Source organism: Eumetopias jubatus, unplaced genomic scaffold, assembly GCF_037043125.1.
Source record: "Eumetopias jubatus isolate StellerSeaLion01/CBP00866 unplaced genomic scaffold, mEumJub1_p1.0 scaffold_6, whole genome shotgun sequence".
Classification (NCBI taxonomy): Eukaryota; Metazoa; Chordata; class Mammalia; order Carnivora; family Otariidae; genus Eumetopias; species Eumetopias jubatus.
The window spans coordinates 77,714,349-77,733,998 of NW_028274812.1; the positions used below are offsets into that span (position 1 = coordinate 77,714,349).

Consider the following 19,650-nt stretch of genomic DNA (forward strand, 5'->3'; position numbering starts at 1 on the left):
CTCTTCTTCCCCATTTATCCAGTCATTTGTTTCTATCGGTACATACTCATAAATATTAATTTTACATTTTGGGCTATAATACAATACTACTTTATTTTGTTGCTCAAAGCTTCGGACAATGGGAGCTCTTCCAGTTGTCTCTGGTGTTCTTTTGCCACACTTACACCAATTACTTTTCCCCTTTAATTTCTTTTAATTTCTAGTACTAAAAGATGTTCTGAGATCATCATATACATTTCCTGCCTTAGTCTTAGAATCAGTCATTTTTCCAAGGATCCCTGGTTATTTTGACTGGAGAACAGTATTACAAACCAAAATCTGGGTAGTAAGTGTGCTTATTGCTAGTAGGGTATCAACGTTTCTAAGCCCTCTCAGCTGATAAAGCAAAAACAATACATGCATATACTAACCTGTATATATATACACATGTTGATAAATACATCTATATGTAACCGTCTGCATCCATATCAAGCCAAACATGAGTTTACACATTGATGTCTCCTCTCCTAGCTTACCTATAAACTTCCACTCCAGGTGAGAAACTCGACTCACATCATTTGCCATGCATTTGCTTAATTGTTCAATTCTAGTGTACATATATAGCAATATCAGAATTGTTGACCTGTACTCCTGTGAGAAACTACTTTATCAATTAGAGTACATTAACTATCTGCAGTTCCTTTTGCCTTTAGTCTTAGAGACTCGACTCATTTCCAAATTTACTTACATCTGCAAATTTTACCCTGACCCCTTTCAGTGAGGTCATACTATACATTTTGTAATGTAATCAGATTCTTTTGTCACAGTCTGTATTCCATCCTGGGATCCCCCAACCTCCTAAATGATTAAGAAAAATTTTCATATGTTAAGGCTCATTCTCTGCTGCAAAGTTCTATGGGTTGTGAGAAATGCATAGTGTTATTTATCTACCATTACAGTATCATATAGAATAGTTCCATTGCCCTACAAAATGTCCTGTACTAGACATATTCAACTTCCTTCTATCTCCCTGAGCCCATGGAATCCACAGGTCTTTTTATTGTTTCTATAGTTTTGCCTTTTCAGAAATGTCAAACAATTGGAATCATACAGTCTATAGCCTTTTCAGACTGGTTTCTTTCAACTAGCAATATACATGTAGGTTTCATCTATGTCTCCCATGGCTTGATAGCTTATTCACTTTTATTGATGAATAATATTTCACTGTATGAATCTACCACAATTTGTGTATCCATTCATCTATTAAAGAGCAGCTTGGTTGCTTTCAGTTTTTAGTGATTATGAATAAAGCTATTATACACATCAATGTGCGACTTTTTGTTGGACAAAAGTTTTCAAATTATTTGAGTAAATACCCAGGAGCACAATTTCTGGATTATATGGTAAGATTATATTTAGAAACTGCCAAACTGTCTTTAAAAATGGCTGTACCATTTTTTTTCTTTTGCATATCTGCTATCAGTGAATAGAGAGTTCCTGTTGCTCTGTAACTTTACCAGCAATTGGCATTTGTTAGGCTTCTTTGGAACTTAGTCATTCTAATAGGCATGTAGTATATCATTGTTGTTCTAACTTGCAGTTCTCTAATAGCAGATTGAGCATCTCACCTGTTTATTCGCCATCTGTATATTTTCTTTGGCGAGGTGTCCAGATCTCTTGCTTTTTGAAAAAAATTGAGTTGTTTTATTACTGTTGAGTTTTTTTTTTTTAAGATTTTATTTATTTATCTGACAGAGAGAGACAGCAAGAGAGGGAACACAAGCAGGGGGTGTGGGAGAGGGAGAAGCAGGCTTCCCGCATAGCAGGAGCCCGATGTGGGGCTTGATCCCAGGACCTCGGGATCATGACCTGAGCTGAAGGCAGACACTTAACGACTGAGCCACCCAGTCGCCCCTATTACTGTTGAGTTTTAAGAATACTTTGTATATTTTGAATACAAGTCCTTTGTCAGATAAGTGTTCTGCAAATATTTTCTCTAAATCTATGGGTTGTTTTTTCATTCTCTAAACCATCTTTCACAGAGCAGGAGTTTCTATTTTCATGACTTATCAATTTTTTTCTTTCATGGATTATGCTTTTATGCTGTATCTAAAAACTCATCCCCAAAACCAAAGTCACCTAGACTTTATCCTATCTTTTCATCTGGAATTTTTATTATTTTACATTTTTACATTTAGGTCTATGACCAATTTTAGTTAATTTTGATAAAAGATAGATGGTCTCTAATTTTTTTGTTGTGTTTTCTTTTGTTTTGCATATGGATATACAATTTTTCCAGCACCATTTGTTGAAAACACTATCCTTTTTCCACTGAATTGGCTTTGTTCCTTTGTCAAAGATCTGTTGACTATATATGTGTGGGTCTATTTCTGGACTTCATATTTCTTCCATTATTCTATGCGTCCATTCATTCAATGCCACACTATCTTAATTACTGTGGCTTGATAGCAAGTCTTGAAATCAAGTACTGTAAGTTCTCCAATTCTGTTCTTCAGTATTGTGTTTGCTATACTTTTGCATTCCATAAGAATTTTGCAGTAAGTCTGTTAATAGTGACAAAACAGTTTTCTGGGATTTTGACTGGTATTGCCTTGAATGTGTTGATCAGATTGGGAAAAACTGACATCGAACAACATTTAGTCTTCTAGCCAGTGAACATGGAATATCATTTCTCTCCATTTACTTATATATGTTTTTATTTATTCATTAGAGTTTTGTAGTTTCTATATAGAGAGCTTGTATATAATTTAGATTATATACCTAAATTAGATTTATACCTAAATATTTAATTTTCATAGATGCCATTATAAGTGACACTATTTTTAAATTTCAAATTCCAACTGTTCATTACTGGTAAAGCAATTGACTGCTGTATATTATCTCTGCATCCTATGAACTTCCTATATTTACTTATTAGTGCCAAAAATTTTTTGTTGTGGTTGATTCTTTAGGATTTTCCACATAGATAATCAGTGTTATATCTTGTTTTCCAATCTGTATACACTTACTTCCTTTTCTTTTCTTATTGAACTGGCTATGACTTCCAGTACAATGTTGAATAGGAGTAGTGAGAGAGGATATCCTTGTCTTGTTCACTATTTTAAAGATTTTATTTATTTATTTGTCAGAGAGAGAGAGAGCACAAGCAGGGGGAGTGGCAAGCAGAGGGAGAAGCAGGCTCCCTGCTGAGCAAGGAGCCTGATGTGGGACTTGATCCCAGGACCCTGGGATCACGCCTTGAGCCAAAGGCAGATGCTTAACCGACTGAGCCACCCAGGTGTCCCGTCTTCTTCACTATTTTAAAGAAAAAGTATCCATTTTCTCATTTTAAATATGATGTTAGCTGTAGGTTGTAGAGATTCTTTACCAAGTTAAGGAAATTCCTTTTATTTCTTGTTTGCTGAGAGTTTTTATTGCGAATAGATGCTGGATTTTGTCAAATGCCTTTTCTGTATTAGTTGATAAGACCAATAAGAATTTCTCCTTTAGCTTGTTGACATTGATTGATTTTTGAACATTGAACCAGCCTTACATAACAGAGTAAGTCCCACTTGATCTTGGTGTCTACTTATTTTTATACACTGTTAGATTTAATTTGGTAGTATTTTCTTGAGGATTTTTACATCTATGTTTATGAGAGATCTTGGTCTCTAGTTTTTCCTTTATTTTAATGTCTCTATCTGGTTTTGGTATTGGGGTAACTGTGGCCTCATAAAATGAGTTAGAAAGTGTTCCCTCTGGTTCTATTTTCTGGAAGAGATTGTAGAGAATTTGGTATTGTTTTCTCCTTAAATGTTTGGCAGAATTTGCCAGTGAAACCATCTGGGCCTGCATACTTTCTTTTTTGGAAGGTTATGAATTATTAATTACATTTTTAAAATAGATATAGTTCCATTTACATTTTCTTTCTCTCCTTTTATGAATTTTGGTATTTTGTGTTTTTCAAGAACTTGATCTGTTTCATCTAAGTTATCAAATTTGTGGACATAGATTTGCTCAGTCTTCATTTATTATCCTTTTAGTGTCCATGGAACCAGTAGTGACAACCACTCTTGCATTTCTGTTAATAATTTGTGTTTTCTTTCCTTTTTACTTAAGGATGGTTTAGCTAAAGGCTTATTGATTTTAAATCTTATTTGGCTTCACTAGACCTTTATCAATTTTATTGTTTTCAAAGATGTAACTCTTGGTTTTGTTGATTTTTGTTATTTTCTTGTTTTCAATTTCATTATTTTCTCTTCTAATTTTTCTTTTCTTCTGCTTGCTTTAAATTAACACTGCTCTTCTTTTTCTAGGTTCCTAAGGTAAAAGCTTAATGATTTTAGATCTCTTTTTCTAATATATTCATTTAATGCTGTAAAAAAATTTCTAAGCACTGCTTTTGCCGCATCATACACGTTTTAATGTTATATTTTCATTTTAATTCAGAATGTTTTAAATTTTTCTTGAAATTTCTTCTTTGACCCATGTGTTATTTAGAAACATGTTAATCTCCAAATATTTGAGGTTTTTCAAGTTATTTTTCTGTTACTGATTTCTAGTTTGATTGTATTGTGGTCTGAGGACATACTTTGTATGACTTCTATTCTTTTCAATTTGTTAAGGTGTGTTTATGGCCTAGAATATAGTCTACCTTGGTAAATGTTCCATATAAGCTTGAGAAGAGGGCATATGTTACTATTGTTAAAAGTATTTTACATCAGATCAGGTTGATTGATAGTATTGTTTAGGCCAATTATATCCTTCTGATTTTCTGTCTGCTTCACCCATTGATTACTCAAAAAGGGGTGTTGAAGTCTCCAATTATAATAATGGAGCTTTCAACTTCTCCTTGCAGTTCTATTAGTTTTTGCCTTATGTATCTTGACATGCTGTTATTTGGTGCATACACATTAAAGATGTATTGTCCTCTTTATATTCTGTTGAATTCGCTTTGATAAATTTTAAAAGGATTTTTACATCTATGCTTATGAGGAATGTTAGACTGTACTTTACATTTCTTGACAAGTCCTTGTTAGATTTTGATATGAGTTATGTTGACATCATAAAATAAGTTGGGAAGAGTTACCTTCTCCTCTATATTCTAAAAAAAAAATGTGTAAGATCGGCATTATTTCTTCCTTAAATGTTTCATAAAATTTGCAATGATGTGACCTAGGTCTGGAACTTTTTGTTGGGACATTTTTAAATTACAAACTTAATTTATTTCATAGTTTATGGCTATTTAGATTTCACATTTCTTCTTGTTTTGGTTGTGTAACTTACGTTTTCTGAGGAACTAGCCCATTTTATCCAATTTAACAAATCTTCTAGCATAAAGTTGTTCATAATATTACCTTATTATCCTTTTTATGCCTGCAGGTCCTGTGATAATATCCTTCTTTCATTCTCTTTTCCATCTTAGCTCAGGGTTTATCAATTTTCTTAACATTTTCAAAGGTTGGCTTTCATACTGTTGTTGGCTCTGCTGATTTTCTCAACTGGCTTTCTATTTCCTTTTATTTCTGCTCTTTATTATTTCTTTTTTTATTTTACTTTTACTTTGATTTTACTTTTTCCCCCAGCTCTTTAAGTTAGAAACATAGAGCATTGATTGTAAATCTTGTTGTCTAATAAAAGTGTTTTACTTCTTTTCTTCTCACAGCTGCTTTAGCTACATCCCACACATTTCAGTATGTTGTGTTTTAATTATTATTCAGTTTGGGGTATTTTCTAATTTCTATCTTGAATTCTTTTTTGTCCCATGTATTATTGAAGATAGCTATATTGCTATAGCTAGCAATTTTATTAGTATTTTATTGTTATTGATTTCTAATTTAATTCCTTTCTGGTTAGAGAACATAGGTATATTATTTCAATACTTTGAAACTTATTGAGAATTATTTGATGACCCAGAAAATCCTAGATCTTTGTGAATGTTCTGTGTGTACTAAAAAGAATATGTATTCTGCCGTAATTGGATTTAGGATCCCATAAGCCTCAGCACGGTCAAGTGATTTACTTTGTGATACAAATCTATGTTTTCGTCCATTTATTCAAATATAAGAGATGGGTATTAAAGTCCCTGACAATGATTTTGAACTTGTCTAGTTTTTACCTTATTCTAAAAATTATTTTATGTATTTTGAAGTTGTTATAAGATGCTAACTTTTTATTGACCTTTTTCTCTCCACTAGCCTTGGTCAGCCTCAGTCATAAAAAGAAAAAATTCTATCATGTTTTAAGCACTCTTATTTGCAGTTATTCTGTAATACATACATACATAATACCAAATGATATAAATAGTATGATAGAAAAGTACAAGATAGAATGAAGGCATATAAAACCTAGTCATGGAAATCAGGAGGAGCTTCTTTTTTTTAAGATTTTATTTATTTATTTGAGATCAAGAGCACAAGCTTCAGGGAGGAGCAGAGGGAGAGGGAGAAGCAGGCTCCCCAAGCAGGGAGCCCGATGTGGGGCTTCTTGATCCCAGGACCCTGAGATCATGACCTGAGCCGAAGGCAGATGCTTAATGGACTGAACCACCCAGGCACCCCAGGAAGAGCTTCTTGATGGAAGTGATATATTAATAGTAAAGTGGAAGTTAGCTTTAATAGAGGAGGTTATGAAAAGAGCATTCCAAAAAAAGGGAAAATTTGTGTGCACAAACCTTGAAGCAAGGAGGAACTTGGCTCTTTGAAGAAACTGAAAGAAGTCAAGAATAGCTTCATTGTAGAATGAATGAAGGCAGAAGTGGCAGGGGCATATGTGGAAGCTTGGAAGCTTCCTGAAAGCAGTGGGAGCATTAAGAAGTTTTAAGTCAAAAGGCACCATGATCTGGTGTGCAATTTTTAAAAAGTACTTAAACTGTTGTAAGAATAAATTGTCAACAGGCAAGAAATGGATGCAGGGATTTCAGTTAGGAGATGATTAAGGTGCAGGAGATGATGGAGCCTTAGGTTAAAGTATATGTAGTAGAGCTGAGGTAAGTGGAAGAAGTCAAAGATAAATTTTGCATCTAGAACTGATAGTTGGTCATGGATTGGATGTCAGTGGTAAGAGAGCATAAAGTGCCAGTAATGACTTTTGGCATGTGTGGAAATAGAGAAATATGAAAGAAGAACAGATGTAGGGGGGAATAGGTTCTAGTATGCTGAATTTCAGATGCCTAAGTCACATCAAAGAGAAAGTATTACATAAGATATGAGCTTGAAAGAAGACTCTAAGCTGGAGATACACATTTTTTGGAGTTATAAACAGGTTAGCAACTAATGCCATGAGAATGGATCAAATAATTTAGGCAGGAAGTATAATTATAAGCAAAAGAGAAGACTATAAAACAACCAGAAAGAACTCTAACATTCAAAGGTCAGAAAGAAGAGAAGGAGCTGGTGAGAAAAAAGAAAAAGGGACCAGATATATAAGTGATGGTATAAAAGTCAATACTTTACCTCCATTGATGTCTTCTAGTTTTATGTATGGATTCTTCAGAGTAAAGGTTGTTTCTCCAAGGTCTGAAGGACATTATGCATTTTTGTATAGTTATTCATCTTGTGTGTATGTCCCACTGCACAGTTGCTGGGCCCAAAACATTGCAGCTAATTGCTAGGATATTTCTTTAAATTCATTCACATACAGTCATTTTCCTTAAGGCATTCCCAGAGTATCAGGATGTGTCATGAAAGATGGCTTCTGGAATTAGCTAAACACTGGCCTGGAACCAAGAATCAGATTTTTATACTAAGTCCTTGAAATACAGCGAATTTCTTTCCTCTATGATGATGAATTAATTTCCCCTCCAGACTCACTTTAGTAATGGGAAGACAAGAGCAGGATGAAGAGGCTTCTCCTTAACACTTTCCATTTATTATCAGATTTCTTGGTCAAGGTTTATATCACTGGTAAAGATGGATATGTTACAGGATGTAGTAAATGAAGGGACTGGAAATCCAGACAATATTCAATTGAGAGTGACAGAACTTTTCTTCATATAACCAAGCCAGGAAGAGCTGGCAGACATACCATAGTTAGACAGATTTATCACTCTGTTCTGGAATGCACGACTTGAAGTGTGGCTACATGGCCTTAAAGGATGGCTATGTGAAGGAAGACTGGACCAGTGGCATTGACCATAAAAGAGAAAGACTATAGACTAGGTGTACATAGTGGATGACCCCAAAATGATGATTACCCAATGTAAGCTATTTGCAGTTAAGATATTTGGAAAGCTCGAAAAAAAAAAAAAAAAGATTCTTGGAAAGGGAGTAGCATATGTTCCCAGAAGTGTAAATTAGAACTTCCAGGGGTTATACAATTTGAAAATGATCACAAGACATTCTGATACATAATTCTTTTGGAGGTGGCTGTGGTTGAGTCTAACTTATTTCCAGCCTCCAATATGCCCAGTTGAAAAGTATAACAAATCCAGTAAAAGACAAATAAACTGGGAAAATATACTTGCAACATATATAGCAAACTTGTTAACTTTATTACATAAAATCTCTTATAATCCATAAGAAAAATAGACACAACTAATAGTGTGCAAAGAATGTAAATAGGCAGTTCTCAAAAGAAAGAAGCTAAAATGCCAATAAATATAATAAACCACTAAGTAACAATGAAATAATATTTGCCTATCAGATTGGTAATGATTACAAAACATAATTAGATTAACTATTTAATATTAAATTCAGTGAGGAGAATGGGGTGTGGGGTATGAGCACACTTTCATAGATCTTGGTTGCACTGTGAATTGATATAACATTTCTGGAGGATAATCATGTATCACAATTTTTAAATTAAAGCTCCCTAAAAATAAACAAACAAATAAATAAATAAAGCTCCCTGACTCAGAAATTTTCCTTGTAAAAAGTTATGCTAAGAAAATAATTAGACATGTTAACAAAAGTGTGTATACAGGGATATTATTAAATATTATTCACCTTATGCCTATGTAAGGATAGGCTCTCTAACTCTGTACAAGCCCCACACACCATGTTTTACACAATGAATACTTAAGCAATGATGATGATGACACAAAAGAACTCACAGTTCTTGCTGCGGTTATGAGATTTTCACACAAAGACACACATACACACAGATAAGTTTGTTAACTGTATGTCATGATGATTATTATTCATTAGGTGGAAGTGGGTTATCACAAAGGTCTTCATCCTCACATTTTCACATTGAGTAGGCTGAGGAGGAGAAAGAGGAACAGTTGGTCTTGCTGTCTCAGGAGGCAGAAGAGATGGAGGACATGGAAGGGGAGGCAGGAGAGGCAAACACACTAGGTGTCTCAGTGTAACTTTACAAAAATGCACTGGAATTCCTATCTGACTTTTTTGCTTTTTCTTTTCTCTAAAATGTTTTGATATGGCAAATCTTTCTTCCACTGTTAATTATAAAGCAAATGTATCATAGAAGGGTCTGTCATAAAAGAAGTCAAAAGCAGTCTTGAATAACCGGAACACTTCTGTCAGATTGTCTAATGTCAATTTGTTTTCTGGCACTGCTTCTTCCATGTTTTCTTCCTCATCATCTGGCACTGGTTCAAAAGCACTCATCTCCATCAAGTCATCTTCTGTTAATTCTTGTCGTGTGGTGTCTGTTAGCTCTCGAATTTCTCTAAGATCCATATCTTGAAACACTTCACCCCTCACCTTTTTTTTTTGCCATATCCACAGTCTCTCTCATGATTTCCTTGATTGGCTCTGTCATAAATTCTATGAAGTCATGCACAAAATCTGGACACAGTTTTCTCCAGCAGGAACTTATTGCTTTGGGCTTGATATTTTTCCACAGCTTTTTCTATAATAGTGATGGCATCTTCATTGGTGTAATCCTTCCTTACTTTTACGATGTTCTCCCTATTGGGGTTCTTTTCCATAGTTTAACAATCCTTTCCACAGAGAACCATGTGTAATGAGCCTTAAAGGTCCTTACAACCCCCTGATCTAGAGGCTGAATTAGAGATACTGTGTATGGGGGCAAGTAGACCACTTCAACAACTTTGCTGTTGAACTCATAGGATTCTGGGTGGCCAGAGGCATTGTCCAATATCAAAAAGAACGTTAAAAGGCAATCCCTGCGGTGCCTGGGTGGCTCAGTCGGTTAAGTGGCTGGCTCAGGTCATGATCTCAGGGTCCTGGGATCGAGCCCTGTGTCAGGCTCTGCGCTCAGTGGGGAGTCTGCTTTAGGATTCTCTCTCCCTCTGCCCCTGCCCCTGCTTGCTCACTCTCTCTCTCTCTCAAATAAATAAATAAATCTTAAAAAAAAAAAAAAAAGAAAGAAAAGGCAACCCCCTATGGACAAGGTCTTTCCTGACTTCAGGGACAAAGCATTAATGGGACCAATCCAGAAAAAAGGTTATTGTTGTCCATGCCTTCTTGTTGTACAACCAAAAGACTGGCAGCTGGTGTTATCTTTTCCCTTCAAGGCTTACGAGTTAGCAGCTTTGTAGATAAGAGCAGTCCTGATTATAAACCTGACTGCATTTGCATAAAACAGTACAGTTAGCCTATCCCTTCTTGCCTTAAATCCTGGTACTCACTTCTCTTCCTTACTAATAAATGTCTTTTGTGGCATTTTATTCCAGAATAGGGCACTTCTGTCTGCATTATAAACCTGTTTGGCAGATATCCTTTCTCCTTAATGACTTCTCTCTTTCTTTTTATCCCAATTTCTTAATGGTGTCTGGGAACTCATCTACTGCTTCTTGGTTGGCAGAAGCTGCTTTTCCTGTTATCTTGACATTTTTAAAGCCAAACTTCTTTTTAAAATTATCAAACCATCCTTTGCTGGCATTAAATTCTCCAACATCACATACTTCAGCTTCCTTTTGTTTTAAGTTTTCATACAATAACTGCTTTTTTTTCAAATCATATTAGAGTCTATAGGTATGCTCTTCTGATAGCAATCCTGAAACCACATAAAAGCTGCATTTTCATTATGAGATAAAAGGGATTTTGCAAAAAGTGCAAGGTTTATGCACCTGCTGGCAGAGCTGCAGTAACAGGTTCATGACTTCTCTTTTCTTTCTTTTTTTTTAAAGCAACGGTCCTTACACTGGATTCATTCATCTTGATATGGCAGGCAACTGCACCTGCAGACCTCAATCTATGCTACATACCAAGCAATTCGCCTTTTTATCGTAATGTCATGCTTTTCTCTGCTTCTTGGGAGCACTTCCAGCATCACTAGCGACACTTTGTATAGGTCCCATGTTATAACCTTGTTATTCACGGTTTACAGTATTGCACTAACTGTGATGAAAAATATGTGAGAACCATGAGAGATCACTTTTCACTGTGATTTGCAATTTACTAGAGAGACAAACTACTCACACAAAAATGATTAGTATCACACAGTGCTTTAAGCGGATACTGGCAACACTTGAGCTCACCACAGTAGCAACAGGAAGGGGCTATGAAATTATTATAGTGCTACAGTATGTACTAGTTAATTTCATGCAGTTATGACTTAATATTCTATCTTTACCTTTGTTTACATTTCTCTCAACTGTTAATGGTGCCATGTATGGTCTGTAAATGTGTGAATAAGTTTTGATAAGTTTTAATTTTTTGTAATAGATCTGCATATATTTTATGGTAGCAAATGATAAAATAGATTAGTATCTATATATATTTTATGCATTCATGACATATCTTTTATTTTTTTTATATTTCTAGACTATGTGGTTCATCTGTGAATTTTTTCAAATTGTTGTAAATCTCCAAAAAGGTTTTCAATATATTTATTCGGAAAAAATCCATGTATAAGTGGACCCATACAGTTCAAACCTGTGTTGTTCAAGGGTCAACTACATTACCAATGATTTTCTCCCTTTTCTGTAAGTATTATCTACAATTTACTCCTGTAAGATTTAAGGTCTTTCTATAATTCTTCATCAAGCTGCTTGCTTTCACTCCTGATTCAACAGATTCTTAGATTCACTTTTTTTTGAAAGCACAGGTTGCTGATGCTATTGACAATGTGGAAAGGCAGAAACGCTAGGGAAACAATGAATAGCTTGATTTATGTTGTTAACTCTGTATGGGCTGTAAGAAATGTTAAAATATTTTGCTATTTTAGATAAAATCAATTTTTATTATAATCATATCCTCTCTCAGTTTTTTAGATAACTTTATCTTACTTGTATTTAACCCATAACAAAGAACTCTAGTCGAGAAAATTTTGCAGATACTATGGATGCTTATATTTGATATTGTTCTGTCATGATGCCACCAAGATCTTGGTTAGATGGCTGCCACTCTAGGTGAATAAATATGCAGGTCTCCTTCCCTTTGCACAGATTAGGTAGCCTTTGATTTAGTCAGCCATTAGTATTTGTAAACCACTAAACCATTTGTGAATTGAGAATGTACTAGGGTTCTTGTTCTTGGTGTATATTTAGACAGCTCATAAATGCAAATAAACATACTACTCTTCCAGGTAGTGTGCAGGAAATTGTTACCCCCTAGATTTGTCATTACTTATCTAGGATTTTCTTATATGTGATAGGCGCCCCCTAGTGAATAAAGGGACTTAAGTTGGCCTCTATTCAAAGAGGCTAGAAAAATAATCTGAGGCTGTTTTAACGAGTTCACACTGTATTAAACAAGTAAAAGAGAGAGGGAAGCAAACCATAATAGACTCTTAACTATAGAGAATAGAGGGTGCACTCGTGATGATCACTGGGTGTTATATGTAAGTGAGGAATCACTAAACTCTTTACACCTGAAGCCAATTTTACCATATATGTTAACTATTAGAATTTAAATAAAAACTTGGGAAAAAAAGATGCTAATGTTTTATGTGTGTGAATGCAGGTGAGGGTGGGGATCTGTTCTCCACAAAAAGCATCCAGGATTTCACAATATAAAAGTAGTAATCAATTTTCGAGATGAAGGCCAAACTAATCTGAACTTTGCTAGGTCATCAAAGTACATGAGTAGAGCACTGATCTTTATCTACTCTCCAGGTATTACAACTTGACCGGATTTAAAAAAAGTGTATGTATATACATATAGAGATATATTTACATACCTCTATATTTCTTCCTATATGTATCTACTAGAATCAGTATGATACACATAACTTGGGGTTGTGACTTGAGAAACCATAATTCAATCCAGAAAATGTAATCTGGTAAATATATTTGATAAATTACATTTTTTTTGGTTAATTTCAGGAACAGAGCATTAAAGAAGACTGTGGTTGCTTGATGCAATAAATCAATTACATTTAATTATCTTTTCTCATCCTAAAGCTCCTGTAACTTACAATAGTCTTCAAGTTCTGAAGTAAGTATTCTAATTTTGACATCATCATAAATATTTATCATTATTTATAGCACTGGGTTAGGTCCTCAGTGAAGAACCGGAAATAATTCTTATCCTCTACGATGTTTCTGATATAAAATAAAGTCGAAGAATATACAACCAAATCAACTGAAAAACAAATCAAATAAATATGATGAAAAACAGTATTCACATTATTTTAACAGTGTTAAAGAGCAGACGCAATCACACACCTGACTCCGTGGCCTCTAAATGGAACTTCCTAAACCAACAATCGGAGAGAAGGTTAAACAAAGAGTAGGTCATGCGTTTAAGTAACAAGTAGGTGAGAAGTTTACGGAACTATTCTCAAAGATCTTGTTTGACGTCAGAAACTATCAAATTAAGAACTGTATGTAATGTATATTTGCTACTTTTCAGGTGGTTCACTTTTCTGGGGTAGATTATCCTGTTGCCTCCCACTTTATTATCTAAACATTTTTTTAAATAAATATGTTTTCTTCTTTCACCTAGATTGTCCTTTGTTTCCTGAGCAATGATCCTTTTATGTTCCTCTCAACTCCTTCAGGTCCAAGAGGACTTCTCTAACTGTAAGTTCCCTCTTGGTCCTCCTTCTCTGAAGCTATAACAACCCTATTTAATACAACTATATTGCTTTGATTATTCCATGTATATTAAAAAGTTTACAAAACACATGCAAGCATTCATTCAAATCATTTGTCAACTGGTTAATGAGTAGACCCCACAGTCCATTCTCCACCACTGCAGCTTGGAAGACAAATATCACTTGACTAACTTAGAGGGATAACTTGTGCATTTCTCTTGTCATGACAGGCATGTGCTGGTGGGGGTGGAAAAAAAAAGGAACCCAAAGGAAATAGAAGTGAATGACAGGTAAGGACCAAAGCATCTCGCCTACCTCATCCTTGCCCACAAAACGCCCATTCTTCCCCGTCCTGTTTCCTAAGATGTATCAGGGGCGGATGCGAGGTCACCCGTGGGAAGGCGGCATACTCCTCCGCAGGGGCGGCGTACCCTCCTCCTGAGGACGGAGACGGAGGAGGCGTGGGGAGACTCGCGGGGGTAGGTAGTCAAGAGAGGCCCAGGTGTCTTGCTCCCGCGCGACCAGGGAAAGGGTGAGACACTAGGGGTGTGGGACGGCGCGCGCCTGCGCGGACCTGACTCTCGCGGTTCCACGACAGCCTCATCCCTGCGCAAGAGTCCCAGCGCGCGGGCGGGAGGAGGGGCGCTGGCCCCTCCGCCTCGCGCGCGGCCACGTGACTCGGGCCGAGGAGATTGGAGCGGCGGCCGCGCGAGGCCGCAGACTGGTGCAGCGCCTGGCGCTCACGGGGAGATCTCCTCCTCCTCCTCTTTCTCCTAGGAGCCTGGACGGTACCTTTACTCCACCCGGCTAGTCTACGCGGCCGCCGCATCCCTGTCGCCGCGGCGCCCCGAGGAGGCGGAGAAGACGCAGCTGGGCCGCCGCCGTTAGAGGGGTCCCCGGCTGCCGCTCGCTCCGTCGGCCGTCGCCTCGGAGGTCAACCCTCCCACGGTGTCTCCGCTTTCTCCTCCCGCTGCCGCCGGCGCCCGCTTACCGCCGAGATGGGGCTCCTGGACTCGGAGCCGGGCAGTGTCCTCAACGTGGTGTCCACGGCGCTGAACGACACCGTGGAGTTCTACCGCTGGACCTGGTCTATCACAGGTAAAGCGGCTGGCTTCCCTGTCTTCGTCCGGCCCTGCAATCCCTCGCTCCCTGCGGCTGTTGGGATGCTGTGGATCCGAGGAGATGCCGGGGCGCGGGGACAGCGGTCGGGCACTGGTTAATCTGATCCGAACGTTAAGGCCTCTCCCTTCGCACCCGCCACCCCCAACCCCCCTCCCCCGCCGACGCTCGCACGGTTTTCCTCTGAGCTTCCATCTCTCTTCAGCTTCTCGGATGCTGGAGCTGACATATCAGATGGAGTCTGTGCTGCTAAGGGCTCGACGCAGGAACCACTCCACCCTACACCCGCATCTCCCAATTTCATCTGACAGTTTTAACTTAGGCACAGGATTGATTTTAATATTTAGTAATAGTCCATTTGGCGAGATGGCTGGGGGGAAGGAGGAGGGCTCTAGAGGTAGCTGTGTTTTTGCTTCTTCGGCCTCCTGGTTGCTTTGACACAACCTGCTAGTATTTTGTCTAGCTCATCCATCTACAGTGTAATTTGGAATAAAAAGTAAAAAGCCATTGTTTGGCTTCTTGAACCTTGAAGAAGCTCAGTTTCTGAGGCTTTTTCAACAGCAAATATGTTTGAAGTGATTGTGTTTTGCGCAGTGCAGTGCAGTTAGGGGGAGGGGGAGGCTGAAATACCGGGAAAAAAATAAGTCTTTAGGAAGGGGGTCTCTAGAGCAGCACCTAGAGGTTGTCCCAGCAGCCTACATATATACAGTTTTCTTAAATTAGCAAACTTTTCCCTTTAGCGGTTGGAGTTTTATTTGACAGGGATCCTCGGTTGGTTGATTTCTTTAGTAGAAGTAGCTGTGCTATTATTATTTTTACACTTTACCATTTATTTTCTTAATTTGCTTCAGTTGCTTTTAGTTTTAAAACATTTAAAGGTTTTTGAAATAAAAAATTAGCCCAACAGGATTTTAGAAATGATCTTACGACTTAAAATTATCTAGTCCTTTGCAGTATGGGACTGCATCCCAGCAGTGGAATAGGCTAATGTTACATGTTGTGACTCTCTGCCTCCCTTCCCTAGAAATGAAAATATATTCCTGTAGTTTTGTATTTGTTGTTATTGTAAATGGAACAGTGGTTACAGCATGATTACAATACGTGGAATAGGTTTTGTGGAGAAAATGTGTGCTGGAATTATTTCTGTGACAAAATGATTCTTTGACATTGATGCAGCTTTAACTTCTTTAGTAGGAATCTCAAGTTTGGCACTGAGAAATAAGCTATTATTTTTAAAAGATTTTATTTATTTATTTGACAGAGAGAGACAGAACACAAGCAGGGGGAGTGGGAGAGGGAGAAGCAGGCTTCCTGCAGAGCAGAGAGCCTGATGCGGGGCTCGATCCCAGGACCCCAGGATCATGTCCTGAGCCGAAGGCAGGCGCATAACGACTGAGCCACCCAGGCGCCCCAGAAATAAGCTATTTAATTAGCCATTGTGATTGCTGAGCCAGCCAGGCGCCCCAGAAATAAGCTATTTAATTAGCCATTGTGATTGAAAATGGTTAAAAGGCAGTTTTTAATGGAGTCTTTCCTTAAATCTTTCTTCTGTGTGCTGTTAAACACTGAGGTTATGCTGTACCTACAAAAACTGGGAAGGATATACCCTTCCCTTCATCTCTGTGACTTTGGTTATTTAGACATTGCATCAGGGTTTCCCATTACACAATTGTGCAGAGCTGAACATCAGCTTTGGCAGATAATTGCACTTTGCATACTTGAGTTCAGACATTGTCAAGGTTCTCCAATCTCCATACAGCCAGAGCCACACCCAGAAGTTCTCCTTCCTGTCTATCATTCTCTTCCCATCTCAGAGCTTCCCTGCCTCTTGAGTCTCAGAAAGACAAACTGAGCACAAAGGTAGAATAGACCTTTCTGTGTTGGTTCATTCCTTCCTAATGGTGCTGGTGTAAAAAATACCATGAATGAAATAGGAAATTTTGTGCAGTTGCTTCATGTGAAAGCTTGCTACTACCCTGTGAAGGGCATATAAAATAATATTGTAGGCTAAGCCTGAGAAGTGAGAGTAGCCACTGGAACACAAGTGACCTCTCACTAGCAAGTCAGAAGGAAGGACGTATTCACCCATGCTCTGGCTATCCACTTACGAAACCTGAGACTCTTTCCTTGCTTTCTGTAATGAGCTACCTGGTGTAGGTAGATGGTATTTCTTTTTTATTTATTTATTTTTTTAAGATTTTATTTTATTTGTTTGACAGAGAGAGAGACAGCGAGAGAGGAAACACAAGCAGGGGGACTGGGAAGGGGAGAAGCAGGCTTCCTGCTGACCAGGAGCCCGATGCGGGGCTCGATGCGGGGCTCAATCTCAGGACCCTGAGATCACGACCTGAGCTAAAGGCAGACGCCTAACAACTGAGCCACCCAGGCGCCCCGGTAGATGGTATTTCTTAAACCAACTTAGAGGCTTAGTGGGATATACTTCCTTCTGCCTTGCTGCTGTGAGGAGGAATATTTTTTAGATTCAGGCAGAAGACCTGAACCCTATGGTTTCCCATTTCCTTTCATCCTTAGCCTATGCTCTCCATGTTCCCTTTCTTTGACTCATTCACATTGCTCTGATTCCACAAGGATCTCCTCTTGCTATAATTTCACAAAAATCTGAGTGAATGAGTTTTGAAACAGAAGAGTAGCTTATTACATGAGGTTGAATAAAAAGTTGATGAGTCACATGTTTGGAAAGGGGGAAATAAAAGAGGGTGGAGAGAAAGATGGTCTTGAGAAATCTTAGTGAGTGTGGCAAAAGGATACAGATTATTCACAGAGAGCAAGATGTGAACTAGGCTCTGTGCCCTTGAGTGCTTTCATCCCCAGACTGTAGTTCTATGCTTCCGCCTTTGTTTTATTAGTTCATTAACTGTTTCTCTCCACTGAAATTTCTACCTAAGTATAAATGAGTATATCTACTTTGGACTGTCATAATAAGAATAGTTACAGATTTGTAGAGTATATTTCGTGATTCAAGAGATTTCTGCCCCAGGGCAAACAGTTTCTAGGAAAATACCATTTTGTGCTATCATATCAAATGGTGCTATTTAATAAAACATAAAGCAATGTTCAAGGCAATGTATAAAAACTGGGCTTTTCAAAGGCACATATCTAGCAAATACAGAATATGACCCACAGAGTATTAATACAGAAAATGTTACTTTTACTGTAATTGTTAATACTTTATATATTGGTACTAAAACTGAAAAGGCTGTACTTTTAGAAAAAGAACAAAAATAATTTTTCTACTTCCCTATGTTATATTTTTAGATATTTTGAACAAGTAAGTTAATCTCGGTTTATATTAATAGGAAAGTATAGACTGATGTAGAACTTTACACTAGTTGGTGGCATGGGAGTAGGAACTCTGATGTCATTGTATTTTATTCTTCTAGTTTTTATGAGTACATTAAAATTATTAGGACTGGGATCTTAGGCTCAAATTATATATATAAAATCAAAGTTGTATGTAAATTTTTCTGGTGAATCTTAATATTCTCCAACTTTTAAATACCCAAATTATCTACATTATCTGTTGTATTTATTTTAATAAATGCTTATTAGTAGCCTTTTGTGTTAACAAATTAGCATAGAAGCATCCTATAAAGTTAATAGCCAGCATGCCTACAATAAGGCCAGATATCGCCTGAGCCACCATATTTCTTTTTGACCACATGTTTTTAAACAGCCATTGTTCATGAAGTATGTACACACACGTGCGCGCGCGCGCGTGTGTGTGTGTGTGTGTATGGGGGTGGTGGTTGGCATTGCTCTCTGTTTACAGATATAGTAGCTCATATTTTGATGCAAAATTTGTGTCTACTTGGGATTTGAACTTAGAGCATAGAAGGTCAGCTTAGCTAGCCTTAAATTCACTTTGGAGGGGCAGAAGGGAAAAGGGGATGAGTAGTATATGAAGGAGGACGCTGTAGGATGATGATGAAATTTGGAGGCAAGGCTTATATAATCATTTATTCTTTTCTCATCACTTACTATGTATAGGAATAGTTCTGGGCTCTGGGGAGAGAATGAGTGCACTTGGTCACTGCCACCTTGCTTGGTATCATGGTCTGAAGGCATGATCTGTGATCTGTCAGAATCAGGCCTAGTTGGCACATAGGGAAGTCAGAAAAGTCCTTCTTCACTATTCTTATCTTCACTTTTTACCTGCATCACAGTCTTGAGTTGTAAGATTCTATTTTTAGAATATTTTGGCTGTCACCATGTGGAGTTGATATGTATATTTTCAGAGTATTTGGATAGGTAGACTAAAAAGGCATCAAAGACTAAAAATTCATGGAAACTGGGAGTGTTTTTAAGTTAAGTCCGTGAGTCATCCTCGCTTGCTGAAACTGGGGGCTTGTGGGAAAGGACATTTAACTCAGCTCAAATAATCTGGGGTAAAAGGTCTGTGCCAGGGAGTTCTAGGTCCCAGAGGAGCATGTGTCTTAGAGTATATTTACATTAGTATTATTATTTGTCATAGTCAACGTATAGTCTTTAATCTTTGTTATTGTCTAAAATATGTTTTGTTTGTTTAGCCTAGCCTGGAAACCTAATTATCATTTTTAATGTTTCTTTGAGAAAAGACACTCTAAATTCTAGGCAGCTAATTCAAGACAAATATGTGGAACATCA

The 19,650-nt window shown here is 37.5% G+C and overlaps 1 protein-coding gene across 1 annotated transcript in view; it reads left to right on the plus strand.

The window, feature by feature from the left end:
- The first annotated feature begins 14,579 nt into the window (after positions 1–14,579).
- Positions 14,580–19,650, plus strand: part of ELOVL4 (ELOVL fatty acid elongase 4) — a 32,131-nt gene continuing 27,060 nt past the window's right edge. The window contains exon 1 of the mRNA XM_028108127.2: positions 14,580–14,985. Coding sequence (XP_027963928.1) covers positions 14,886–14,985 — 100 coding nt within the window. The 5' untranslated portion in view covers positions 14,580–14,885. The remainder of the gene's footprint in view (positions 14,986–19,650) is intronic.